The sequence below is a fragment of the Phalangium opilio genome, unplaced genomic scaffold (genome assembly GCF_054372755.1).
Source record: "Phalangium opilio isolate 3A_F unplaced genomic scaffold, DU_Popi_V2 ptg000209l_1, whole genome shotgun sequence".
NCBI classification, from domain to species: Eukaryota; Metazoa; Arthropoda; class Arachnida; order Opiliones; family Phalangiidae; genus Phalangium; species Phalangium opilio.
The window spans coordinates 3557510-3584743 of NW_028324217.1; the positions used below are offsets into that span (position 1 = coordinate 3557510).

At 37.7% G+C, this 27234-nt stretch overlaps 3 protein-coding genes and 1 non-coding gene across 5 annotated transcripts; 3 read left to right on the forward strand and 1 right to left on the reverse strand.

Moving 5' to 3' along the window:
- The first annotated feature begins 512 nt into the window (after window positions 1-512).
- On the forward strand, window positions 513-7251 carry LOC149618434 (uncharacterized). 2 transcript variants are annotated; one of them, XM_089854935.1, is made up of 13 exons: window positions 513-1174; window positions 1238-1355; window positions 1429-1474; window positions 1546-1639; window positions 1707-1847; window positions 1916-2037; window positions 3180-3282; window positions 3363-3545; window positions 4279-4509; window positions 4569-4743; window positions 4836-4898; window positions 5368-5450; window positions 5529-7251. In XM_089854935.1, exons 1-13 carry the CDS (start codon window positions 1082-1084, stop codon window positions 7089-7091), a joined length of 3015 nt encoding a protein of 1004 aa, XP_089711061.1. In that variant the 5' UTR covers window positions 513-1081; the 3' UTR covers window positions 7092-7251. The 2 variants fall into 2 exon arrangements, with proteins under 2 accessions (XP_089711061.1, XP_089711060.1); XM_089854934.1 differs by having other exon boundaries at window positions 517-1174; window positions 4812-4898.
- Exo70 (exocyst complex component 7) lies at window positions 7215-14404 on the reverse strand. The gene is made up of 18 exons (XM_089854956.1): window positions 14252-14404; window positions 14027-14192; window positions 13802-13886; window positions 13627-13732; window positions 13438-13555; window positions 13328-13372; window positions 12391-12584; window positions 11421-11654; window positions 9890-10114; window positions 9760-9819; window positions 9594-9689; window positions 8744-8879; window positions 8559-8679; window positions 8398-8493; window positions 8233-8332; window positions 8114-8155; window positions 7500-7633; window positions 7215-7432 (listed from the first exon to the last, which is right to left on the reverse strand). The coding sequence occupies exons 1-18, from the start codon at window positions 14279-14281 to the stop codon at window positions 7330-7332; spliced, it is 2091 nt and encodes a 696-aa protein (XP_089711082.1). The 5' UTR covers window positions 14282-14404; the 3' UTR covers window positions 7215-7329.
- Window positions 14405-15067: 663 nt separating this feature from the next.
- Mon1 (vacuolar fusion protein MON1 homolog) lies at window positions 15068-20276 on the forward strand. Its single transcript, XM_089854965.1, has 7 exons — window positions 15068-15494; window positions 16051-16193; window positions 16274-16466; window positions 16544-16792; window positions 17095-17270; window positions 18536-18938; window positions 19996-20276. Exons 1-7 carry the CDS (start codon window positions 15159-15161, stop codon window positions 20134-20136), a joined length of 1641 nt encoding a protein of 546 aa, XP_089711091.1. The 5' UTR covers window positions 15068-15158; the 3' UTR covers window positions 20137-20276.
- Window positions 20277-25026: 4750 nt separating this feature from the next.
- LOC149618437 (U2 spliceosomal RNA) lies at window positions 25027-25218 on the forward strand. The gene has a single exon (XR_016375639.1). It is a non-coding gene; the product is annotated as a U2 spliceosomal RNA (small nuclear RNA).
- Window positions 25219-27234: the final 2016 nt, after the last annotated feature.

Here is a 27234-nt window from a genome sequence, read left to right on the forward strand (position 1 = left end):
AGCCCAAAACACTTTTCTCCACTTTTAAAAAGTGGTACTGGAGTTTATGGAGTCCTATAGCTGGAAAAACCACCCTATAAACATGTTTGTCTAATAGGTCGAAACCTGAAATCATAATAATTAAACTAATTCCTATGAAAGTTAATTCATTTTACAGGGGACCCAGTTTTACGTTGATCTAGATCAAATAAAAGTTCTGAAATGAAAATATATATATATTCCAAAATCTTTCTTTGTTTTTGGCCTAATTATTCCTGTTCTTAATTAGAAAATTAGTAAAATAAAAATAGTAATGAAGAAAGAAGATGATATAGGTTTAGCTGCCCCATAAAGAGGGTGTCCTGTAAGAATAATCGGGTTGCAATACACGTCAGAATGCTATCAGAAATTCCACCTAAAATGGTTCAATCGCGAGAGATGCGAGTCTTCCCTCCAGAAGTCCATTAAATTAGCCTAGGCTTTAATGGACTTCTGGTAATGACAATGGACAATAATACTAAGGTTAGTTTCCCCGACATGTGCGCGAAAGCGTTCCATGGTTTCTTGAGGTAAAACTAATTAATTATGGGCTAGACAATATGCTAAAATCTTGTATAATCTAATACTTTCTAAAAGGCATGTTTTGGACAAAGAGGATGGGGTTGGGTTTTCTATCTTGGAGAGGACCATTAACAAAATCCACCTTATTTCCAACCCTCATTCAGCACCTTCTTTCCCTTGTTACTGTTAGCAGACGACGCATGCATTTTGAGTGACATTCCGTGACAGTTGTCACTCGTGAGTTGCTCGTTAATCTTCGGTTTTTCTCTTATTATTGTTTATGCAGATTTATTTAGTTAATTAATTAACATAAAAATGTATTAGCTGAAAAAAAAGATGTTCGAATGTCATTAACTGCAACGTAAAATAAGCGAAAATATTTATTGAGTGATTTCAAGCCAAGGCTTAGTGTCGGAAACAAACGTTAACAGACAGCACTACGCAGTACGCACGTCACTACGTGTACATTTCATGATCATTTATCAATCAGCTTCGTGTATTAATATTGTTAAAGTAAAATTTTGTAAAACTGCAAGCTAAAATGAATACCGAAGGTAGTTTTCGAAGTGTTATAAATTTGGGTAATAGTATAATTGGTGTAAGCATTTTAGCAATGCCATATTGTTTTTACAAGGTATGTTTTTGAAAACACGTTTCTAATTATGCATTAAATCATTTAATACTAACATATTTTTAGTGTGGAATACTATTAAGTATTCTACTAATATTAGCAAGCGGTTGTTTAACGAAAGCAACTTGCCACCTTTTATTAAAAGCAGCAATAATGGGTAGACGAAGAAATTTTGAGTTCCTAGGTTAGCAGTTGCATATAGGCCTATTAATTAAGTCTACAGTGTATAATTCTAACAGTATGGGGTTTTATTTAAGCATTCCATACGTTCGGGACTATGGGAAAATTTGCTGTTGAGTTGGGGTAAATTTGTTTTAAAGAATTGCCTTAATAAATTACACAAAATTCTAATAACGGCAACGAACGTAATTTAGCATTATTGGTTTCCTTTTGGGAGCTTGCATTGCATTTTTTGTTGTTGTTGGCGATTTGGGGCCACCATTAGTTGCAGATATATTTTTCTTAGAGGTATAGTTCAGGTTTTAATCCAAAAAAAATGTCTTTGTAATAAGACTACTTGCTTCGCTGTTTTTAGAATACTTCAAGACTAAGGGTTGAAGTTTTACTGATTTTGGGGTTTTTCGTTGGTTTACCACTTGGTCTATTAAAACGAGTTGAAAGTTTAACAAGCTGTAGCACACTTTCAGTTATTTTTTACGTGTTTCTGGTATTTAAGGTACGATTGTAATACATATAAGAACTTAGAATGAAGATTTACGTTAAATTGCATAATTGTTGGTACAGATATTAATAGAAGCGTTACCAAACTTATCATACGAAAAGCTATTTTATGAAATGAATTGGTGGCAACCATCGGGGTTGCTATCATGCCTACCAATATTCGCAATGGCCCTGTCTTGCCAAACGTAAGATTAAGATTTTCGCGTTAAAACCATGGATAAAGAATGCAATTCGCGTGAGGAAATTTTGATTTGTTTTCAATCTACAGGATAGGCAACTCCCTATCGCGAACGACAGCTTATTCTGTATATACTCTAGCTGTTACAACATCGGTTGTCAGCACGTGTAAAGCTAAGTCTCTATGTAACGTAGCTTTGTACGTGCTGTCAAGAGACGAAAAAACTTCAGGATCTTCAGGATTTAAAATATCCGCGAGTTTTTAGCTCGAGTGCACGGACCTCTAGGCCTTAGTCTATATCTATATAAATCGAAGTCCTGCCTGACTGACTGATTGACTGACTGATAATCAACGCCCAGCCCAAACCGCTTGCCCTAGAAGGCTGAAAATTTGCAGGAACGTTACTGATGAGTAGTAGGCGCGTACTAAGAAAGATTTTTCCAATCCGCCGCCATCTTAAAAATGGCGCCCAGAAATGTAAAAAATCTTCTCTATGCAACAAAGTCCGCGCGTTTCAACCGATTTCACAAATATTTAGTACACTGGTTTCCTTTAACCTATAGACGGGCTGAATGGTCTTTTGGGTTCGAATTGTTGCCATCTTTTTAAATGGCGGCCAAAAATTTAAAACCCTTCTTTATGGAGTAATGTCCGCGTGAAAAGTAATAAAAAAATGCATCCCGACGGGCTGACGGGCAACGCCGAGTGCCTTCGCTCCTAGGGTGCTACAAAATTATTAGTCGTCAGTAAAATCTACCCATTCCGTGTATCATTTTGATGGAAGTTCTTATTACACGCGAGCGACGCCGCGGGTAACAGCTAGTTTCAAATACGTGTGAAATTATATACAGCCTTCTACACGTATTTGAAACTAAAGCCTAGAGGTCCGTACACTCGAGCTAAAAAACTCGCGGATATTTTAAATCCTGAAGTTCTTTGTCTCTTGACAGCACGTACAAAGCTACGTTACATAGAGACGTAGCTTTACACGTGCTGACAACCGATGTTGTTACAGAGTATATACCGAGATAGGGAGTTGCCTATCCTGTAGAGTGAAAACAAATTTCCGCACGCGCATTGCATTCTTTATCCATGTTAAAACCTGGATACAATTATACAAATTGATTTACCCTATGATAATGTTTTTAGACAACTTTTCGAAATATTTGATACACATAACGATCCGAATTTAAAAAGAATGGATTCTGTTGTTAGCAGTGCCGTTAACTTATGCTCTGTCTTTTATACAACAGTAAAACTTTACATTACGTCACACAAATTAATAATTCACCTAACGCTCAGACGAAATATATATATATGTATACTTTTTAGGTTGGATTATTTGGCTACGCTGCTTTTTATAATGAGCAGATATCAGGCAATATTCTAGTCAAATTACCCGGGACTGACTTAACGAAATTAATCAAATTATGTTTCGTTTTAACGATCGTAGTCAGTTTCCCATTGTGTTTATTTCCATGCCGATCTAGTCTACATTCACTTTTATTTAAACCAGTACGTTAAATATTGAGTTAACTTGAAGTAAAATTAAGTTCAGGTTACATAACTGATTATACCTTAATTAAAAGAACGGAACGGCTGCTTTTTCTAAATATAAAAGGAATTAAATATTAAAATTTAAATAAAAGTGATCTCTTATTACAATATGATAATTAGTACATTTAATTAGAATTAAAAACAATCAAAGATTACTGCCTCGCCATCCACCATTGCTTTAGTGCAGGCGTCTGCTAGCCTGAACCTCTTACCCATACGGGATTGGTTGAATTCTCACAGGCTGAGAGAGGTAAGGGGTAAGGTCATGGTTCGTTCTAGCAGACGCCACTAAAGCAATGACGGCGCAGACCGCAGTACTAGCGAGCTATTGCTTTAGTGGCGTCTGCTAGCCCGAACCTCTTACCCTTACTTGATTGGTTGAATTCTCACAGGCTGAGAGAGAGGGGTAAGAGTAAGGTAGGTTCTGGGTAGCAGACGCCTGCACTAAATCAATTGCGGATGACGAGGCAGTAATCCTTGATTATTTTTAATTCTAATTAAATGTACTAATTATCATATTGTAATAAGATATCGTTTATTTCTTTCTTTTAATATTTAATTCCTTTTATATTTAGAAAAAAGCAGCCGTTCTTTTAATTAAGGTGTAATCAGTTATGTTACCTGAACTTTAACCTTTAAGAATAATAATAAAAATACAATTAAACGAACGGAAAATCTTTAACAAAAATAGGGTGTGAGCGTTCACGACATGGCGGGAAATTTAATCCCAGATCACCGTTTCCGTCTTTTAACATTCCTGCTTGTGGCAGTAACGATTGGAACCGCCATTATGGTTCCAAATATTGAATTTGTATTAGGGTTACTTGGTTCAACCATTGGCGCCATCATATCGTTTATTTTACCTGCAATGGTTTTTATACGCATGACAAATAAGAACACGAATGAACGGCTATTAGCCAAAGTAATATTTGACAAAAGTCATCTACTTGAAAACGAATTGACCAATTTCTTCATTTTAAGTTTGTGTTATGTGTTGGAGCATTTATTTTGATCGCGTGTTCTTATTCAACATTAAACGAATCCGCACATAATACTGTGGAAACTCCCGTGAACATGGCACCAATTTTATCCGCAATTCCCAAAATTGCAGAGGAAAAAATCATAAATAAAATTGAGAGTCAAATACCGGTGAAACGTAGGTTTTTCTTTCTTTTAATTGTTTTTAATCTAACCGGAAGTTAATTAATCGGCCATTAATTTTAGCAACGGAATTAAAAATACCCCCAGATCTTTTAAAATTAGATGTTAAAGATGAGATTATTAAAGATAAAGGAGTGAAAGAGAAAGAAAGTATGGAATATATATAGCATAAGTTTATAAGTGATATGTTCCGTTCCATAAGTATGAATGACACTACCTATACAAGTTCGTAATGCTACTGAGAGATGGACTTACAGTACTCGAGATAACTAGTTCGAGAAGGAGAACGACGGAATTAAGCGAGTCAATTGAAGTCCTAACTACACTCGGTGCCTGTGGTTAATTAATTTTGCAGGACCAAGTTAATTCCATCTAGGTCCTATTTAGTCTGAACTTACTAAGTTACCCAAATTTGACAGCAGCGCCACCCGACTCACCAGGCGTATGTCGCTTTACCCTGAATCTATGACCTCCCTACTTCAATCACTTCAAAATTACAAGCTACAGTTTCTAAGTTACCAGAGATTAACAAACTTATGGAACGGAACATATCTTATGAACCTTTGCTGTGGTTTAACAATCAAATGTAACGACATTTATTTTGGGATTGTTAATATAGCTTTAAAAGAGGCTGAAAAACGGCAAGAGCCTCCCATTCCTCAAGAACCAGAAGAAGTTGTTGTCAAAGATAAACCAGTTCCCGTAAGGTTTCATACAGTATTTATCATTGATAATTTCGCATAGGCCTACATGTTTAGTACTTAATTTGTTTCTCTTCAGCTACCAACAATAAAAGTTGAAGAAAAACCAAAAGAAATCCTTCCACCATCTCCGGAACCACCTAAAATTAAAGAACACCCATCCCCAAGTCCTAAACCTAAACTAAAAGAATCGAAAGACAGCGTAATTGTCGCCTCAAACGCAAACAATAATGATATAGATCCGGATGCCTTGAAAAAAGAAGATAAGGAACTCAAAAGCGCTCGACTATCGCCGAACTTAGTCGAACAAATTGAGAAAAAGGCTGAAAAAAAGGCTATGGAAGCCGAACGTAAAGCTGAAATCGCTGAAAAGAAAGCCGAAGAAGCTTCCCAGAAGCAAGACGAACTATTACGTAAAATAGAAGCTCAACAACGCGAACAGAAAAAACTTTTAGAAGAACAACGTAAACTTTTACTTGAGCTTAAAGAGCATAAAGAAAGTCATCATAAAGATGACGAGGTTGCTAAACCAACGGAATCAAGTGAGTTTAATAAGCAAAACGCCAAAAAACCTTTGGTTCCCAAACCCGACGAGCGCGGAGTCCCTATAGTCCCCAACCCAGAAGCGCGCGGAGTCCCTATAGTCCCCAACCCAGAAGCGCGCGGAGTCCCTATAGTCCCCAACCCAGAATCGCGCGGAGTTCCCATAGTCCCCAACCTCGAAGCGCGCGGAGTCCCTATAGTCCCCAACCCAGAAGCGCGCGGAGTCCCTATAGTCCCCAACCCAGAAGCGCGCGGAGTCCCAATAGTCCCCAACCCCAAAGAGCGCGTAGGTCCTATAGTCCCCAACCCTGTAGCTAACTTCCAACCACAATCTCCGATAAATGGCGATTTGAAACAACCGAAACTAACTAATAATAAATATGAAAATACAAACCTCTTAAACGACCCCAAACCCATAATTAACAATCCTTCAAATTTTAACGATAATACTTTAAAAATTCAACAAACGAGCGCAAAGAATGTTGATAATCAAAACGCAGTTAATTCCCGGATTAATTCTATTCCGAAACCGAAACTTAACCCTAATTTAAATACCGAGACGCGTAACGTTGTACCTAATCCCAGAAACACTGAAATACGTAAAGAAAATTCGGTTGAAATTAACCATATTCAACCGAAACCGTTAAAAAACGTGGAAACTAAGTACAACAACCCTGAAAAGGACAAATACATTCACAATATGAACGCAGAACCTAATAATGTTCAACCTATTGTTAATTCCGCTTCCCTGAGTCGAAATTCAGCTCGCGATACCGTTAATGTTAAACAGATTGATAATAACAACAATGACGTAGAACTACCTCATCATGAACGCGTTAAGAACAACAACTTAGACATTCCAGTTGCGAAAAGACTCTCGGACAGTTTCCAAAATAAGAAACCGCCATCGCAAAATGATAAACTCGTTATCAGTAAGCGATCAGTAACTGCTGATCCCTATATGGTTAATATTAACATCAGTAAACCTGATGTAAATATCAGCCCCTCAAAAATGTCATACGCTGCCGTTAAAAATGAAATACGGAAGCTTTTAGAGTATCATAAGGACAGGAAAGATGACAAAAAACGTAGGAAATGAAACCTAGCAAGTTAATGAGACAATAAACGAAAGTTTCGATGACTCCTCCCCTTTTGACCATACACATGACATCGTTTCTGCTCTTGCTAGTCCCTCCCCACAACCGAAAAAAAACAAAGAATATTTTTCAATTTGAAATAAATATAACAACTTTATTTTACTAAGTGGTTGGTTAATAATTAATTAATTATAAATACAGAAATTAATATTAATGTGTTTAAAAGTAATTAAATTTAAATTAGGCAGCGGCATCGAAAAATTTATCGATAAGGGCTTCAACTTGTTCAGGTGTGTATTTCAAATACTTCCCGGGGTTTTTTGTGAATGCAGTGTTCAAGTATCTTAAGTAATAATTATTATGACGTAATTTAATCATGGGAAAATTAGGAAGTAATATTTAATTATTACTTTTCATAGAAGATTCGATATTTCGGCATAATATAAGCCTTGTTATCCCGTTTCAGACTTTCACGCAATTCAACTGAAGGTATCGCGTAACTTTTTTGTATGCGATAAACTTCCTCCATTTCTTTATTGAAACCCTGCGAAATGTTATTACTTATATTACTTTATGGGGATTTAGTGTTCAACTGCGAAAACGCAACCGTTAATGCCAAAGTTTTTCAGTTAGTTCATATCTCTAGCTTTGAATTAATACTGTGGTAATACCGGTAATGGTAAGTGGTCCTTTAATTAATATGCAAGGGGGTGAGATGGTAGGACATTATCATTTAATCATGATTTAATCAAAACCAAGTCAGTTTTCGATGGTTATTAAAATTATTATGAATCAGGCCAAATTCCAAATCATTTGGAAAACCATTTGGAAAAATGGTAACCAATTGAATTAAACTTACGGTAAACCTATCTTTAATCGTTTTTTCTTTACGATTAAGCGAAAACTGAAAGAAAAATACTTAACTGCCCTAATTTAATCTTTAATTTTATCAGTTAAACTCTTAATTAGAACTTAAAATTAAATTAAATTACCAATTAAATATGCGCACAATTGCTTTACTTACCGTAAACCTGTCTTTTATGTTCTGTTTCTCCTTATCCTTCAGCTATAAAATTATCCGAGATCGCAAAGAGTAAGTAATTAAAATTAGATTAAATTAAGGATTTAATTAAATAGTAAAACCTTCATAGAAGAATTTTGAGGCAAAGAGTTAGTCGAGGCCGTACGTTGTTGAGACAAAGGCTTATCGACTTCCATAATATAATGAAGTACCCGACTCCAACTAATTATTATTTAAATTAAGTTAATTATAATTAACTTAAGTTATTCGCCGGAATTAATGTATACCTTTGAGAATAGACCCTTTTTTGCTCACGAATTTCGTCATTGTAGTGAGTATCTAAATCAGGATTGTATTCTGATACAATATTCAATAATGAAGACCTATATTGAAGACCGTAAATTTAATTGCTTAAATTAAATTAAATGCAAATGCAGTGCAATTATACCGTTGCAATGATTTCAAGATGTAGGTTAAGTTATTGAGACGAAATATTGCTTTCAAAAATGGGTCGTTGTATATTTCGCTCTTGTTTTGAAGTGCAAGACCTAATGCTGCTAAAACACGAGCTAAAGACGAAGAAATGTGTTTCAACATCGGAGCGAATCGAATGTTATGTGTTTCTTTACGTACTAATGTATTGCGACAAAGAATATCGGCCCAAATCTTGATTATTTTTGCCAGCTTTCATTGTTGACGCGTCGGTAATGCATAAAACTACACCGGCCATATCGACAAAGTCTTGCAATTGCTCTAACAGAATCATAACCTGAGGATTGCATTTTTCATTTGTTCAATTACAAATCTTGTGCCTTTTTAAGTTTTAAAAAATGTTAGGGTTCATACATCTTTTGGAAAACCCATAGTTTTCCCATATATATGGAGTATCCTATGGAGGGAATGTTAACGAACGTTTTGCTTAATTACTCGGTCTCTGTTTACTGTAATCTCAAGTATTTAGTATCGTTTTAAAGGGGACAAATAGGACTATAACATACTCAAAGGACATCCCCGTATCTCTAATAGAACCAGAGTTACGAGCCTCCGAGGTTCCGTGTATTTAAACAAATACATAAGTATCCTATTGAGGGAATGTTAACGAACATTTTGCTTAATTACTCGGTCCCTGTTTGCTGTAACCCCAAGTATTTAGTATCGTTGAAAAGGGGACAAATGGGACTATAACATACTCTTAGGACATCGCCGTATCTCTAATAGAACCAGAGTTATAAGCCTCCGACGTTGCGTGTAATGAAACAAATATACGGAGCATCCTATGGAGGGACTGTTAACTAACATTTTCCTTAATTACTCGGCACCTGTTTACTGTAACCCCAAGTTTTTAGTATCATTGGAAAGGAGACAAATGGGACCATAACATACTCAAAGGGCATACCCGTATCTCTAATAGAACCAAAGTTATGAGCCTACTTATTTCCCTGGGTTTTCCAAGTTTGTATGAACCCCCCTGAAGATTACTAACATTGCTTGTCAATTCGTGAACGGTACCATCTTTTGGCATTTTTGTTTCTTGATCATTTTTAATATTCTCAATGAATTCTTCTAAAGCTTTATTCATCTGAAATAGACGATAAACTTCAACCTAAATTCCCAATATTCCCCCTCCTCAAAAATCTCGTTTCACTAACAGTAATTTGCGTTGTTACTAACAATCCACGCAATTTCGATCTCGTTGGCGAGTTTTCCCCCTTCAAACATTAATAAACCAATTAACTTCAATTCGAAAGAAATTAAATCGTAAGAAGAATTAATTCTTACATCCAATAACAACTCAAATTCGGTTTTCATGGCGGATAAATGTCTCAAAATTGGGAAAAGGGTTAAAGCTACGGAAAAATCGTGTTTAGCCACGCATTTTTTGACACGTGATATTAAAACATCGCCTTCGCTAACGACGCTATCAACCCCAGGTTGAATTACTCGTTCGAATATTGCAACTTGTTGCTCTTCCGGTATTATATCTTGCATCAATTGCTGCTCACTCTTTTAAAAAAGGCAACAGATATGCAAGGTCAAACCCCGTAGCGGTAGCAATGTTAATTAACCAGTACCAGGGATTGATTTAATTTTAGAAGCAGGAATGGAGAACGGTTAGTATTTACTTCAGTCCGACTCATAGCCCAGTATAGAGCCCCTCCCTCCAATACGTAACGAACAGCTTAAATTATCTTATTGGCTCACATAAACGTTTTGATGACGTTGCTGACGGGGACGGCGAAAAATAATGACGTAATTCCTTTTTACCTCTGTCGCTATGACCCGCCTCTTCTTTCATACCACCCAGTCCCGTGGAAAGGGGGTCCGTCCGGGATTTTGACGCGCGCCCACATTACTCCGTTCTCCATTCCTACTTCTAAAATCAGGGGTAAATAACGAAAGGAGTTAGAGACGCTAGCTTCCGTACTGTAGAATACAGTGGGACTTTCAAACGTAGACACAGAAAAGAGAAAACGCCTCGGTCACGCCGTCTATAATTCAAAATAAGTATGATATTTTCCAACCAATAGCGTGGCAGCAAAGTTTCGAAAGTCATGCTGGGATATCGATTTTCTACTGTCTGCTAGTGTTCGTCTGCTAATGTTTGTCTGCTAGTGTTCGTCTGCTAATGTTTGTCTGCTAGTGTTCGTCTGCTTACGACTGAGTGATAATTAGGCTTAGAGTAAAGTTTATTCATTAAGGTGCACTTGAATTAGAAACATGCAACTTTAAAGTTGGTAAATTCCTTATTCGATAATGAAATGGAATTAAATGTCGTTTTTGCATCCTTCAATACAGTTTTAGTTGTTTTAATTTCTTTAGTAACAGATACAGTCGTAGATCCTGATCCCACAGTTCCCACTGGCACTGACTCGGAAAAATCACTAAGCCTTGGCTCACTGGGCCAACTCTGTAACCGCGCACTTACGGCAAGACAAGTTTGAACACATTGTGAGGATTTCCCCGGCTTCAAATTGCAAATTGTTGACTAATTTTTCTTCTTTAAATCGCTGTTTTCTCGCGATTGAATATACTAATTATATTGGGTTGATTTATGAGACGACTTCACAACATCGACACCCGCCATTTTACTTTACCCAGAATACCTTGCGGTGCGAGATTTTAAGGCAAAACTTTTAAGGTTCTGGTCTTATTTACAATACTGTTCCAAAGATGGCACTACGTTAGTTACAAATTCTATGACGTTTCAAGGTCCCACTGTATTCTACACTACGGAAGCTAGCGTCTCTAACTCCTTTCGTTATTTACCCCTGCTAAAATTAAATCTATTCCTGCCAGTACTAATAAAGACCTGCATTAATTTGTGTAAAGCCGTGACGCAAGTTAAGAACGCTTCAATTTCTTGGTCAGTAATTTCGTCTTTCGGGTCGACCATTAATGCATTTTGCAGTTTGTGACCAAAAGCAGACGCCTCGACATTTGGCGAGTATTTCATAATGGCGGCTGTTGCTTTTTTCATTAATGCTTGTTGTATTTTCTTCGAAGCTTTCTTCGATGGTGTATCGCGCCCCAAATTTTTACGACCCTATTAATTGTTTAAGTATTTTCGTTGGAATTAAAAGTTCCACTGATTTACGACAAAGTTCATACGATATGTTCTGCATAAGTTTGTCACTGGTTACAAACTGGACTGGTGCTTGTCCGTTGTCATGAAGTGTATGAAGTAGGAACATGGATGAAGGATGCGCGTGAGGAAATTTGTTTTCACTCTACAGGAAAGGCAACTCCCTATCTCGAACGACAGCTTATTCTGTATATACTCTGTGACAACATCGGTTGTCAGCACGTGTAAAGCTAAGTCTATATTTAACGTAGCTTTGTACGTGCTGTCAAGAGACAAAAAACTTCAGGATCTTCAGGATTTAAAATATCCGCGAGTTTTTTAGCTCGAGTGCACGGACTTCTAGACCTTAGTTTCAAATGCGTGTAGTAGAATGTATGCAATTTCACACGTATTTGAAACTAAGGCCCAGAGGTCCGTGCACTCGAGCGAAAAAACTCGCGGATATTTTAAATCCTGAAGATCCTGAAGTTTTTTGTCTCTTGACAGCACGTACAAAGCTACGTTGCATAGATACTTAGCTTTGCGCGTGCTGACAATCGACGTTGTAACAGAGTATATACAGAATATTCTGTCGTTCGAGATAGGAAGTTGCCGATCCTATAGCGTGAAAACAAATTTCCTCACGCGCATTGCATTCTTTATCCATGGAAGGAACTTATGGAACATATCGTATAAACTTATGGTTGGTTTTATATACCAGCATAGGTGAATTATGTATTGCCATTGTGGTACTATTTCCACTGCTAGATTTTTGGTGTTCTTTTAAACCTTGAATCGACTTTTGGAAAGTCGCGGCACGGATTGCCGAATAAATGTTAGTATAATCCTCATTTTCGTTACGATTTTGACGTAACCAATTAGCGATTTGTGTTAATTCTCTCAAAACCTTTTCTGTTTACCGCGATAAAATGTTTTATTAAATGTAACGTTACTCTGATTTTTAACGGAAAAGTTCAGGTAACATCACATCACATTACAAGGGCGGCTGCTAACTCGAACGTCTCACGTGCGTGATCGAGTGGGCTATGCCCTATCTTACCCTTGCCTCCAGCGTGGGAAATAAGGCGGTGGCACAGGGCAAATGACCAGTTTAAAAATTGCCTGGACCAGTTTAAAAATTAAATCGGAGGGGGGTCAGTGGTCCACAGGACCACTAAGAAAATTCAAGGGTTTCCAGAGTCCAGACATTAGCTAATATATTTTAATTATCCACTTCTACAATTTAGCAGACGACGCATCCTGGTCAGTGGTCATGGACCAGTTTATTTATTCCAGGCCAGAGGGGTCACTGGCCCGATGTCCAGTTTAAAAAAATCCTTATTTCCCACCCTGCTTGCCTCTCTCCGCCTGTGAGAATTCAACCAATCTCATAGCGGTTAGAGGTTAGCAGACGACATTAAAGCAATGGCGGCGCACTAGTCCCCTTTTTTAAGACTAATTAAATACTAATTACTCTGTAATAATGAATAATTTATTTCTTTTAATATTTTTCCTTTTATATTTAGAAAAAGCAGCCGTTCTTTTAAGCCTAAGCTATAATGTTATATAACCTGAACTTTTCGTTTAATAATCCGTAACCATAAAATAAATTTTATGGTTATGGATTATTTCAGACCCAACTAAAGAAAGATTACCAGGCAATTGCTCAAGGACCATTTTATCTTCCTCTTGAACAATTTCTAAGATAAATATTTAATATTTTTAGTTTCTGATAGTTTTTCAGAAACTAACTATTTAACTATACCATCGTCAGAGTTAACTAAATCTAGAAGCACAATCGGGGGAACCGCTTTACTAGATCGCGAAAGTAGAGCTCGAAATTCTCTTTGTAATGCATTGCCACCCGCTTTGAATAGCGAAGTCTGCGAAGATTGCGATTAGAACTGAATTGAATTGATTCAAATTGAATCGCTTTCTGCTAAAAATCTCTTACAATTTCTTCTAATTCATCACTATTAGATCGATTTTTTGTAAAGAACTCTTTTGCATTGCTTAAATCATCCATGCTTTTCAAGAAAATATCCAAATTGTCATTTAAACTGGAATTTTCAACCCCCAATGTAATTAAAATTAATTATGGGTTAATTAACTTAATTAATTTCTTATACCCGTCTCTAATTATGGGTTCAACTCTTTTTGGGATTGAGAAATACTGAATGACATAATCCAAGTTTTTAAGTGTGCCCTCAATATCTGTTGAATTTAAATGTTTTTTTTATAATTTTCTGCCGGTTTGCAAGCTTGGAAGGGATCTAATTATAATATATTTATTTCCGCAAACGTCCCTTCAAAGCTTGCAAAGAAGCTGAACATTTAGGGGCCGTATTATGTACTCTCTTGGCGACGTTGTAGGTTTTCAGTCTCATGATAAACTGGTAGGATTGTTTTTTCTAATTTTGCAAGGCGGTCTTCGAAGGAGGTTAGGATACCACCCATTCCATTCGCGAGTTGATTGCTCTTTTGCATTGTTTCTTTCAACAATGACAAATTGTAGAGTTCCTGTTAAGTACTTATTATTATTCAAATCACTGTAATTAAGTTTAAGTGAAATAAATTACCTTATCCAATTTGACTTTCGCTTCTTCCATGATTAAAGTTTATTTTAAATTACGCGTCAATAATTAATTTCGATTAATTTCAGTGAAAAATTATGAAAACGCCTCCTCTGAGTCGAATTTACAATACAAATTGACAGTTTTTAAGCCTTGGCAAATGAACTGCCCCCGATGCCCGAGGCCGATTAGCAAGCACGGCAGCAATAATCGATTTTTATTTGTCCATAACTACTTTCTGGTCTACCGGCTTAATTATTTAATATCCCTCCGCACATATATTTTACGTGCTGTTGAGTGACATGAAAAGATAGTATAGGAGTAGACAGGCTACAAGCTCAAAAATCAGGGTGCCATATTGGGCTGGAAAGCCGCCAATTGGGCTTCTTCTCAAAAATATTGGCTTGAAATAAAAGGGTTGGCTGTTGGCTGGAAATTGGGCTTGTCGGGGTTTTTCTTTGGCTTTCTGTACTTAAAATAAAGTCAATAGGGAAAGATCATTAGAATGCCCAAAAAACTGACAAATGGTGCTGTCAAACTAAATAAAATGATTTCATTTTGTTTTGCGTTTTAAAAATGCTGTCAGTATAGAATTTACATTAAAATTTCTAAAAAACTAATTTCAAATTTTCACGATAAAATTTTTGGCTTGTTTTTGAGCTGGATAGTCAGTTTTTGGGCTTCTTTTCGAAACACCGATTGGCGTTTTTTTGGGCTTGTTTCCAATTTGATTTTGGCGGGTTGAAAGTTTTCAATCTGGCATCCCTGTCAAAAATCTACTGCAGCGTCGTCTGCTTCAGTTCTCAGGGACCATTGCCGACGCGATCGGAATTTTTCGGCATTATTAATTAGCAAATTTATTTAAGAATGTTTTAAGTAATATTGTTTTAATTTAATTTAACTAATTCCCAAAATGGATGCCCGAGAAGATATTTCTCGTACTTCAACACCGTCGAAAAGAATAAATATTGGAAAATCAAATAACATTCAGGATGGTGATGGTGACGAAACCGAAATAGAAATTCCGAAAGATTTTGAACCAGGATGTTCGAAAGGTACTATTATAGTGGCAGCGGAATCTTACGAGGAAGAAGATGACCCTTCGGACTCTGAGTTTAGTTTGGCTGACTTACATCGACGACAAAGTAACATTGAAGAAATTGAAAAGGCTGCCGCTGGTGAGTTAGCGAAGGCCGAAGCAGAAGCAGAAGCCATAGTGGGAATTGATAGTGATACAAGTACTAAAGAGGTAAGTCGCGATATTTATCCACGTATTGCAGCGTTGATTGCGGATTTATGGTGGAATTCATAAAGGTTGTATGCAACGCAATTTAGTACAGACAAAGGCAGGGCGTCGTGTGCAAAAGGCGGAAGTTTGCGCACGACGCCATGCCTTCGCCTGTACTAAATTGCGTTGCGTCCGACGTTTATGTAAGGTGGAATTCATAAACGTCAGACGCAACGCAATTTAGTACAGGCAAAGGCAGGGCGTCGTGCGCAAACGTTTGTCTTTCGCGCACGACGCCATGCCTTCGCCTGTACTAAATTGCGTTGCGTCCAACGTTTATGAATTCCACCTTAAAAAATTCATAAACGTCGGACGCAACGCAATTTAGTGCAGGCAAAGGCAGGGCGTCGTGCTTAAGGTGGAATTCATAAAGGTCGTACGCAACGCAATTTAGTACAGGCAAAGGCAGGGTGTCGTGCGCAAACGTTTATCTTTCGCGCACGACGCCATGCCTTCGCCTGTACTAAATTGCGTTGCGTACGACCTTTATAAATTCCACCATAATTGGGTTTTAAAGGATGGTACATGTTCCGATGACCTATCCGTGGATAACCTTGATATTGACGATGGCCCCGAAGAGGACTATAATAGTCCGGAGTGGAGAGAGAAAGAAAAACATGTCTTTGTTCTTAGCGAGGCTGGGAAACCAATTTACACTAGGTATGGGTGGGCAGTGTTTTTTATTAGTTTTATTATCATGTACAACATACAAATGATGTATGAGATCGAATTACTCGCAGACATGGCTCGGAAGACAAGCTAGTTACGGTAATGGGTGTAATGCAAGCTATAGTTTCGTTTGTGCAAGGAGAAGGTGATTCAATACGTTCCATTCGAGCTGGATCCCACAAGTTCGTTTTTCTCGTTAGAATGCCTCTTATACTCGTTGCTGTTTCGTGCACCCAAGCTTCGGTTCCTCAATTAGTCATTCAAGTAAGTTCAGTAGGATTCGGAACAAATCACCTTCTTGCGATGAATGAACATATGAACTGAACCAATTCATTAAACAGCTCACTTATGTCTACAATCAAATATTGTCAGTTTTAACATTGACTCAGTTAATCCGAATCTTCGAACAACGCCGTAATTATGATCTTCGTAAACTTCTCGGTGGATCTGAGAAGTTTATAGATTCGCTGGTCGATACTATGGATACTGACCCTAGTTTTTTGCTCGGAGCTGTACGGTGTTTACCGTTAGAGAGTTCGATTAGGGAGAATATTGGTCAAGCTATGGCGCAACAGTGCTCTAAAGTTAAGGTGATTTGAATTAGCCTTATTCCTGATCAGCGCCACCTACCCATAGCGGCGACTTTGAGAACTACTGTAAGCGGCAAGCCAGTCCGATGTCGCTAAAATCTGGTGACGTCATTTTTGGTAAGACCCCGAGAGTGCCCGTCAGTGACGTCACCAGATTTTAGCGGCATCTGATTGGCTTGCCATTTACAGTAGTTCTCAAAGTCGCCGCTATGGGTAGGTGGCGCTGATCAGGAATAAGGCTAATTGGTCAATGATCAAGGTCTTCAAAGGTCACGCGGTTATATGACCTTTTTTTACTTCAGAATCTGGTGTTTAGTATCATGGTTGCTGAGAATCAACTTGTAACATTAGTGAGGATGAAAAAATACTCAATTCACGCCGCGGATTTGCATTTAATTATCAATCTAGTCAACTCGTCCGAGTCTTTTAAAGCCGCTGAGTCATGGACCCCGATCTGTTTGCCCAAATTTGATTCAAGGTGATAATACTTAATTCGTTTCGTACTTCGCCGTACACAAGTCCTTGTTCCGAGGGGTCCGTCATTGCCAAAAAATCCCGTACACTCGGGGAAAAATCCAAAAACAAATCCAAAATTCCAGTGAAAATAATACAAAAAGGATTTTGTATTTTTTGAAAAATCCGAAGATCTTTCAAAAGTTTAAAAATATATAAAATTATGTAAAAAATCCAAAAATCCACCGAAAATCCAGAAAAAAATCCAAAAATACCGAAAATTTTTTAGAAATCCAAAATAACATGTTAAATCCGGGAATGTGTTCGAATTTTTTAGAAATCCAAAATTTTGGGAAAATCCACAAAAAAATCCAAAATTTTGTGAAACTCCACAAAAAAATCCAAAATTTTGTGAAAATCCACAAAAAAATCCAAAATTTTGTGAAAATCCACAAAAAAATCCAAAATTTTGTGAAACTCCACAAAAAAATCCAAAATTTTGTGAAAATCCACAAAAAAATCCAAAATTTTGGGAAAATCCACAAAAAATCCAAAATTTTGTGAAAATCCACAAAAAATTCAAAATTTTCAAATTCACAAATCCAGGAAGACGATAAACATTACAGTTAAAAATACAAAATCCCAAAACAAATTACGAAATCCCAAAAAAATACAAAATCCCCGAAAAAATACAAAATCCCCGAAAAATTACAAAATCCCGAAAAAAAAATACAAAATCTCGAAAAAAAATACAAAATCCCGAAAAAAATACAAAATCCCGAAAAAAAATACAAAATCCCGAAAAAAATACAAAATCCCGAAAAAAATACAAAATCCCGAAAAAAATACAAAATCCCGAAAAAAATACAAAATCCCGAAAAAAATACAAAATCCCGAAAAAAATACAAAATCCCGAAAAAAAATACAAAATCCCGAAAAAAATACAAAATCCCGAAAAAAATACAAAATCCCGAAAAAAATACAAAATCCCGAAAAAAAATACAAAATCCCGAAAAAAATACAAAATTCCGAAAAAAAATACAAAATATCGAGAAAAAATACGAAATTCCATGAAAAAATTCAAAAATACAACGGTTTTTTTTTTAAATCCTACTGGATTTTGGATTTTTATAAAAAATTGACAAATCCATATAAATAAAAAAAATACGTAAAAATCCATAAAAATCCCGTACGTTTTTTTTTTTCGAATGACGGACCCCTCGCCTTGTTCTTTCTTATTGGAGACATCGTATAATTTCAACATTGCGTGGCCATTTATTTTCAAAACAGCGGTTTTCTACACGCTCACATCTCGTACTTGGACGAAGAGTGCAAAGTTTGTCTTCTTCTATTAACGGTTGACCGAGACATGTTTTTTCAACTTCAAGAATGTCGCAAGAAAATCATAGAAAGATTGAATAAGTATCAGAGTTTGGATCACATTCACAAAGCTCTGAATAAGAACGGTTACGATGTCTCCGAAGTTGGGGTTTTGGAGCTGAGGCATTTTCTTTACAAGTCTCGTTCTGCCGCCCAATTCACGAGTCCTCAACGTGATATTCCGTATCACGAAGATCGTGGATGGAAACATCTTTTTGGATTGTACCAGTATTTGCATCATCGTATGTACAATGGCGCGAGACCGTTGAAGATGATGCAGTATAGCGGACAGAAAGAGACGCTATTGGGATGGGTGAGTTTATCGTTCTATTTGTCTGCTTCTTTCAACTTTCTCGTGACGTCACGCCCTCCCATTTTTTACTTCGGTTTTGGTGACCATATTGGAATTAAGTTGTCAGCTCAGGCCATACATTTTAGACGCATGCGTTCCCGGGATAGGGAAAATGGCGTGACGCGTTCCCGGGATAGGGAAAATCGCCTGACGCGTTCCTGGGATTGACAAAATGGCGTGACGCGTTCCCGGGATAGGGAAAATGACGTGACGCCTTACCGGGACAGGGAAAATGGCCTGATGCGTTCCCAGGATAGGGAAAATGGCGTGACGCGTTCCCGGGATAGGGAAAATGGCCTGACGCTTTCGCGCCATAGGGAAAATGGCGTGACGCTTTCGCGCGATAGGGAAATTCGGCTGACGCTTCCCTGCGCTTGGGAAAGTCGCCTGACGCGTTTCCTGGATAGGGGAAAATTACCTGACGCGTTCCCGCCATAGGGAAAATCGCCTGACGCGTTCCCGGGATAGGGAAAATCGCCCGACGCGTTCCCGGGATAGGGAAAATGGCGTGACGCGTTACCGGGATAAGGAAAATGGCGTGACGCTTTCCGGTGATAGGGAAAATGGCGTGACGCGTTACCGGGATAGGGAAAATGGCGTGACGCGTTCCCGGGATAGGGAAAATGGCGTGACGCGTTCCCGGGATAGGGAAAATCGCCCGACGCGTTCCCGCCATAGGGAAAATGGCCTGACGCGTTACCGCGCTTGGGAAATTCGCCTGACGCGTTCCCGGGATAGGGAAAATCGCCTGACGCGTTCCCGGGATGAGGAAAACCGCCTGACGCGTTTCCTGGATAGGGAAAATCGCCTGACGCGTTCCCGGGATAGGGAAAACCGCCTGACGCGTTCCCGGGATAGGGAAAATCGCCTGACGCGTTCCCGCCATAGGGAAAATCGCCTGACGCGTTCTCGGGATAGGGAAAATGGCGTGACTTGTTACCGGGATAGGGAAAATGGCGTGACGCTTTCCCGACATAGGGAAAATCACGAAACTCATTTTAAGTATTTCTAATTACAGCATATGTCTGGTTTTGAACTATACGCCGCGTTCGAGCCTCTAGTAACCAAAATGGATGCGACGAATGCCATGAAGAAAATAATTCATTGGATAAAGAAGGAAGAGGACTGTTTATTCATTATGAATAGTCCCACGATTTAATTCCTCCGTAAATTTATTATTTAGGCTAATATAATTATTAAATACTTTGTCTTAATACTGGTTTTATTGTTGATAACCAGTAGCTTGGGGGAAAATTGACTCTGTTGATAAATAAAGTATATTTTTATTTCCCAAAACAATTCGTTATACTTACTTTGGGGGGCGTCTATAAAGCAATTTAAAATAGACCATTTCAGTAATTACTTGCAAAAACAAGTAAAAAAGCCAACGGAGAGGGGCGGGGCCGCCATCTTTGGTAACTTGGTTTTAGTTAGGTTATATTTTCCTATAAAAACACCTTATTTCTCCTATAAAATCCTATAATTACGCAGAAAATAAATACTATTCTTCCTAAACCTATAGAGTGCTGTCAGTTGTGACGTCATATCCAAGGTTTAACGTCACGAGTCTGCCTTTAGCAATGGGCGGCCATGACAGTTACCGTTTTTTCTTTATGGGAAAACAGCATGGGTGACGTCACACTGGCGCTTCTGTTAGGGAGAGGGCAAACCCATTCTTGGCACGTCATAGGCTTATATCTCTTACCTCGATTCCATCCCCCTAACGGGGGAATTTCAGTATCGCGCCTACAAACGCTCCCCTAAGTAGAGGTATAAAATGACGTCGGATGTTCTTTCCCTCCCTGAAAAACGCCCTCTCCCTATAAGGAATTTAAATTTTTAGTTGGGCTCCCTGCAACACGTGACGCGGGTAGGACTAGGGAGCCTCGCACTGTCTCTAGCGGCCACATGCTTCATGGTAAGGTTGGCGCCAGAGAAATAACCCAAGAAGGTGACCTCCCCCCCCCCGCCCCTATGGTGTTTGCTTCCCTTTTGTTAGTAATTGAATGGTCTATAATCGAATAGTAAACACACAAGGTCACGCTTGAGTGTCATATGCCTACTTATTGTTGTTACCTTAGAAGAAAACTTTTCCGTTCGTGTTGTTATGTTAGAGATAATACTGATAAGTTTTACAAGTAAAGGATGAAAGTTTTAGAATTTTCTTTAAAACGTTTATGGGTTCTAACAGGAGGGTTCTAAAAGGTATGTTATCTTTCTTTTGGTCATTGTTGAAACATGGGTAGGGTTAGGCCCATTATTCTCAATTCGGGGAATTTTTGCAGCTCGGGGTTGTTTAAGACTAGCACTGTCGCCTAGCAGGCGCTCTTTTTTCAACTAAAAATAAGATAAGGACCGTCCTGCCCATCAACTTTAACCTTGGAAGGGTAGCTTGTACCATAAGTTTATAAGTGATATGTTCCGTTCCATAAGTATGAATGGCACTACCTATTCAAGTTCGTATTTCGTAATGCTACTGAGATGGACTTACAGTACTCGAGATAACTAGTTCGAGAAGGAGAACGACGGAATTAAGCGAGTCAATTGAAGTCCTAACTACACTCGGTACAGGTGGTTAATTAATTTTGCAGGACCAAGTTCCATCTAGGTCCTATAGTCTGAACTTACTAAGTTACCCAAATTTGACAGCAACGCCTCCTCACCACCAGGCGTATGTCGCTTTACCCTGAATCTATGACCTATACTTCAATCACTTCAAAATTACAAGCTCCAGTTTCGAAGTTACCAGAGATTAACAAACTTATGGATGGAACATATCTTATGAACTTATGCTTGTACTTGTTAGCGAAGGGGGAAGAATTTTTTTTAAAATGCTCTGTTGAGGCGGGGAACAGAAGACCAGTGGGAAAGTACGGCTTGGGGTTTTTTTTTTGATGGAAAATTTGGTGGTGGTCATAAATAGAAGGACTTATTTTACAACACTCCCCCTCCTCCTCCGCTTAAAGGAACACGTGCTCTGTTTTGCACCGAGGTGAGTACCTGTGAAAGGCAGAAACTACTGGGCGGGGCTGGCGCCATTGAAGTTATTCCCCCCCCTTCCTATTGTGTCAAGTTCTTTCTCTATTTCTTGGAAAATTTGAGCCCAGGTGCGAGACAGGTTGCTTGTTTACGTATTTTTGAGATGTTTTTACCTCTCCGAGTGACGTATGTCACGGAGAGGTTCTAATTTCGACGTGTCTGTGTGTCTGTCTGTGTGTCTGTCTGTCTGTCTGTCTGTTGTTACACCCACGTGACCGCGTTCGCAGTTTGCAAATCGGAGCAAACGTGTTCTCAATTTCCGGAAGTTTCGGAAATTGTATTACACTTACAGGCTATTACTCCATTGCCTGTCTAACATCACCAGCCTCTGGTCTTTGTCCATCCCACATGGACACCAGTTTGTACATACTGGCTTCTAATCACAATCATCTGCTGCTCTTTGTCCATCCCACATGGACACCAGTCTGTACACACTGGCTTCTAATCACCACCCTCTTGTGGTCTTTGTCCATCCCACATGGACACCAGTCTGTACACCTGGCTTCTAATGAGATCGCCACCATCTTCTAGTCTTTGTCCATCCCACATGGACACCAGTCTGTACACACTGGTTTCTACACACCACCATCTACTGGTCATTGTTTTTGTCCATCCCACAAGGACACCAGTCTGCACACCTGGCTTCTACTCCATCATCATCGTTAAGGTTAAGACATACGCGGCGATCGGCCAGGGTTACGAGAAACGTCCGGCCTCCCTAAGGTGGGGCTTCCACCAAAGGTTCACGCAATTGCGCTGTTCTTATCCATAGCTGCGATTCGAAACCCTTATATACTACCTATTTTAGTGAGGCGAAGCAACCGGCATATGCTTCATTTCAAACGCCAATATTAGTCAAGTCTCTCAAGAATGTTTAATTTTTCTTTTTTAAAACGATGTAACGTTCAATAAGGCGAATATCTAACGAAGAAAATATTAAATATTAATTATATTTATTTTAATATTTAAGATAATCTTGTTTTTATATTTAAGATAATCTCTTTTCTCAATTCAAAATTAATACGGAAAGAGTTATAAAGCAGTCTATTTTTTTGTCTGTGTGTGTCTGTCCGTTGTCACACTAGTGCGCCGAGTTAGTAGTTCGCTTTGTTTTGATGTGTTAAGAAATCATACAGAACCTTGATATTCACTTTTTCCATAATATAAAGTGAATATGTGGAAATCCTTTTCGTAATTACTATGCATTTTGTACTTTTGTAGCTTTAAAGCTCTGTTTCATTTTGATATTCCAAGGATGTTTTTTAATATTATTATTTGAAATGGCTGTTTATATATTACTTAAGCTATACTACATCTGTATATAGAATAATCCTTGTTTTAGTTATTTCAAGCAGAAAGTTAAGGCCTGGATTCTGTCGGGTAAATCAACTTTGATCCGCAATAGGCTTAGTAAACCAAAGAGTAAATAATTGAGACCTGAGGTGGAGTAAACTTTGGGTTTTGATTATCGTGTCTGTAATGAAGGGACATTAACGGTTCAGAGTGAGCCGAAAGTTAAATACACGTTTAAGTAATCAGATATAGATTTTATAATAGAAGAAAGCATCATGGTAGCATTAGATCAGTGAAAGGGCTAATCTTTATCGGGTTAGTGGTAAGCATCAGAGAATAAAATTTAACATAGAACTTATATATTCTTTGTAAATAATGATTTGAAACCTAGGATTAGCGGATGATTATATATTTTACAATGTAGAGAAAACTATTCAATGACTTAAGCCTCGTTAGACAAAACAAAGGGAAAAAATGTTGCTCTTGTATTTCGATATTGAGTCGTATACTAATCTTTTCCCCGACTCGGAGAGGTAATATTTTGGTTTTCCCAACTTGTATTTACTAGGCCTGGCCTATATTTAGAAATAGAGTTATTCTAGTCTAGTGTTGTGGTGCTTTTGGGATGCGTCTTTCTAAGGTAAGCTTAAAGCTTTTAAGTTTAAATAAATTATTAAGCGCGTTAATGTTAATTAAACTTGTTTAATCAACGTACTTTACTAATAATTACGCGTGCTTATTTTAATGTTGTTAATTTTAATGCATGTTTAGAGTTACTTAAAATATAAGGGGCCAAAGACGAAACAATTAACTGCAAAATTGGCAAGCCTCTATGTAGATAAGGCCAAATATAATTAAATTAAATGATTGTTACGTAATATCAGAAGTGGATAATAGAAGAAGGGTGACACACTGTAATATCAAGTTAAATAATTATGAGTTTTGATTGTGACTAATTAGTAATTAGCTTCGTTAACGCATTTATAAAAGTTGAAATGCATGCATTTATTAACGGAAACAATTCTAGTATCATTGTTGAGAGATTTTGTAGATTTTAAAACTGCTATTTCTAAAGTTTTTTAATGTTTAGCTTAATTTTTAGATTTAAAACCGCTACCTTAGAATAATACTTCTCTATTATCCCCTTCTGATGATATGGATCAAATATAGATAGTTTACAAACATGATGAATTCATACCATTACATAATCTTCATGTGTGTAAACTATATCAGATTCGGTAAGTTTGAATTTCTGCGCCTTTTCTATGTTTTATCATATTTTATGGAACAATGCTTCCATCTATTGGTAGAATTTTTAGCAATTTGTCTTAGAATTTTAAATTTAAAAGAGCTGTTAAAAACAGAATACTACAATTTTTTATCTTAATCAAAATTTATTTAACTACATGATAAGATAATAGCTCAAATTTGATTATCTTATCAACGAAGGCAAAATAGATGGCACGGCTTGCAATATTTTTCATTGGAAAAACGTGAAAAATAAACTCTTATATTCTTAATTATCTAGTAAATAAGGTCAATTTTTAAATACGTTTTTCGATAGCACAATATATAAAAAATGTCTATATTTTACATTAAGTTATGAATGTTAACGTAGGTATGTGAAGCACACACGTGGTATTATATATGACACCTCTTCCATACAGGGTTTGGGTAAGAATTTTTATATATGCTTAAAAGGATACAAATGTAGGTTATCGCTTCTCGGCCTTTTGGCTAAGATCAAAGTGTAGTATCTGTTCTTATCAGCTTAATATCTGATACGGGTCCCATTGGGGCCCAAGATATTAAACTTATTTTTGAACGGCGGCGGAGAGTTCGGGGCTTGCTCCACCTCCGCCACGGGTTGACCCGGTATTGCAGTACCTCCGGGATCGGCCCACTTCCTTTAACAAACCAAAATCAAACACACTTCCTATTTAAAACCTATAGAGGTCTTAAAATGTCTTTGTTACGTAATTATGCACTATCACGTGAGTGCATTATGTCAGTTTTTTTGTTGGTTAAAAATTATTTGTCCCAATCCAAGCAAAAAATTCCATAGCTAAATCCACCTTATTCCCTAATCCTATCGCAGGAAGTTAGGCCTATCTCGGGAGAAGAAATTCGTCTGTCGTCTGGTACAGTACATATTTTGGCCTTTGTAGCAGACGACAGATGAATTTCTTCCCGTTACTCTCCACGAATCCGAGAACGAGATAATCCTAACTTCCGGTGACAGGGAATTAGGCGGATTCGGTATGAGCGCATGCGCCTCGGTATCATACGACGTAGCAGACAACGCTTTCTCGAAAAGTCCAAGGATAAATATGTCTATCCTGCACTGCGAAGCTACATCTCCAAGCGTCGCGTTGTATTCTAACTCCTAGTTGAAACTCTGAACGAAAATATAATTATTGAAGCGTATTTTTTAGTTAAAAAGTTTTATTAAAAAAATGTTTACAAGGAATGAACTGAAAATTTAAAAACAATAAAATAGAAAATATTTCAGAGAGTTGTGGCAATGACAACTAGGCCTAATAGGACTCGTCTTGATAATCGTCACAGTCACAGACTTTACCATAAGCGGAGTGCTTACAAACTAAGAAAAGCAATTTTTTTCCGCGCACATCGTCAATATTTTTCCAGCTGTCTTGTTTCTCCACATCTTTGTAATTTTCAATGACGAAATTGACAAAAACCTCTTCCAAATTCTTCAAATGAAATTTCTCGACTTTATCATAAACTTGTAAAAAATTGTTTAGGGATAATATATGACTCATGGTGAAATCACACATCAATTTTAAGTCCAATTCCGATGTTAAACTGGCGACTTCAATTAAATTAAAGCAAGTCTCCTCAATGTTTGGCGGGATTTTACGAGTGTAGATGTAGAACAAGAAATCTTTAACAGCAGCTTTGTCAAATTTTTCTAAAGAGTCCGACTCCAATTCTTGCACATCTGGTTTTCCATTCAGCAATTGGCCATATGTCTAATCAGCGCCACTAGCGGATGGTCTGAGAACTACTCCCATAGAGACTAGGTATATTTAAGAGGGTTTGCAGAATTTCCGCCAGGTGGCTCGAATGCCGCGCCATCTGACGGAAATTCTGCAAACCCGCTTAAATATACCTAGACTCTATGGGAGTAGTTTTCAGACCATCCGCTAGTGGCGCTGATTAGACATATGGCCAATTGCTCAAAATAATGGCAATTTTTCTGCAAGACGTCTAAATGACACCCTATATCTCCATCCTTTGTTTTGAGAACTAAGTTAGTTGGTGTTCCATTCTCAACAACAGTTTCTAGATCAATGTTCTCCCGATTGTTAGGGAGTTCAAGGTCAATGGGTGACCAATATGCCCAACCAAAATAAATGTGGAGATTCAATGTTTTTCCCGCAGCTATATTTTCATCCATTTTAACATAGAAGTTGAAAAATAATGAGTTTGCATCAAAGTACATGGATGAGAAAATTTTTTTATCATATATATTGAGTATGTTTAGTTTGAAATAGATGTTATGTTCTGGTTCGTCATATTTTCGACATGGGTAGTTTGACCCATTAATTTTAAGGAGTTCGTTTTCTTTTATAATTTCGCATTCCCATTCTTCCTGACAGTCACGGACTGGAGGGTAGAACTCAAATGACACCCTTTTAGTCCATTTTTCGTCTCCAATGTTTAGAGGTATTTTGACAGTTAAAGGTGTCTGAAGTTTACGTTGGCGTTTTAAGTTACGAACCATTTTTATGGTAAACCGTACAACTTTTTAAAATACGACAAACAATTTGAATTTTGAATTTTAAAAAGGCGGCAAAGAAGAACTCTAATCAGACGATTTTTTTCCATTGGCTGGTGTCTGCACCATGGAGTAGTATTAGTTGGGTTGCTGCTTTAGCGGTGCAGTGCTAATCGTGGTTCG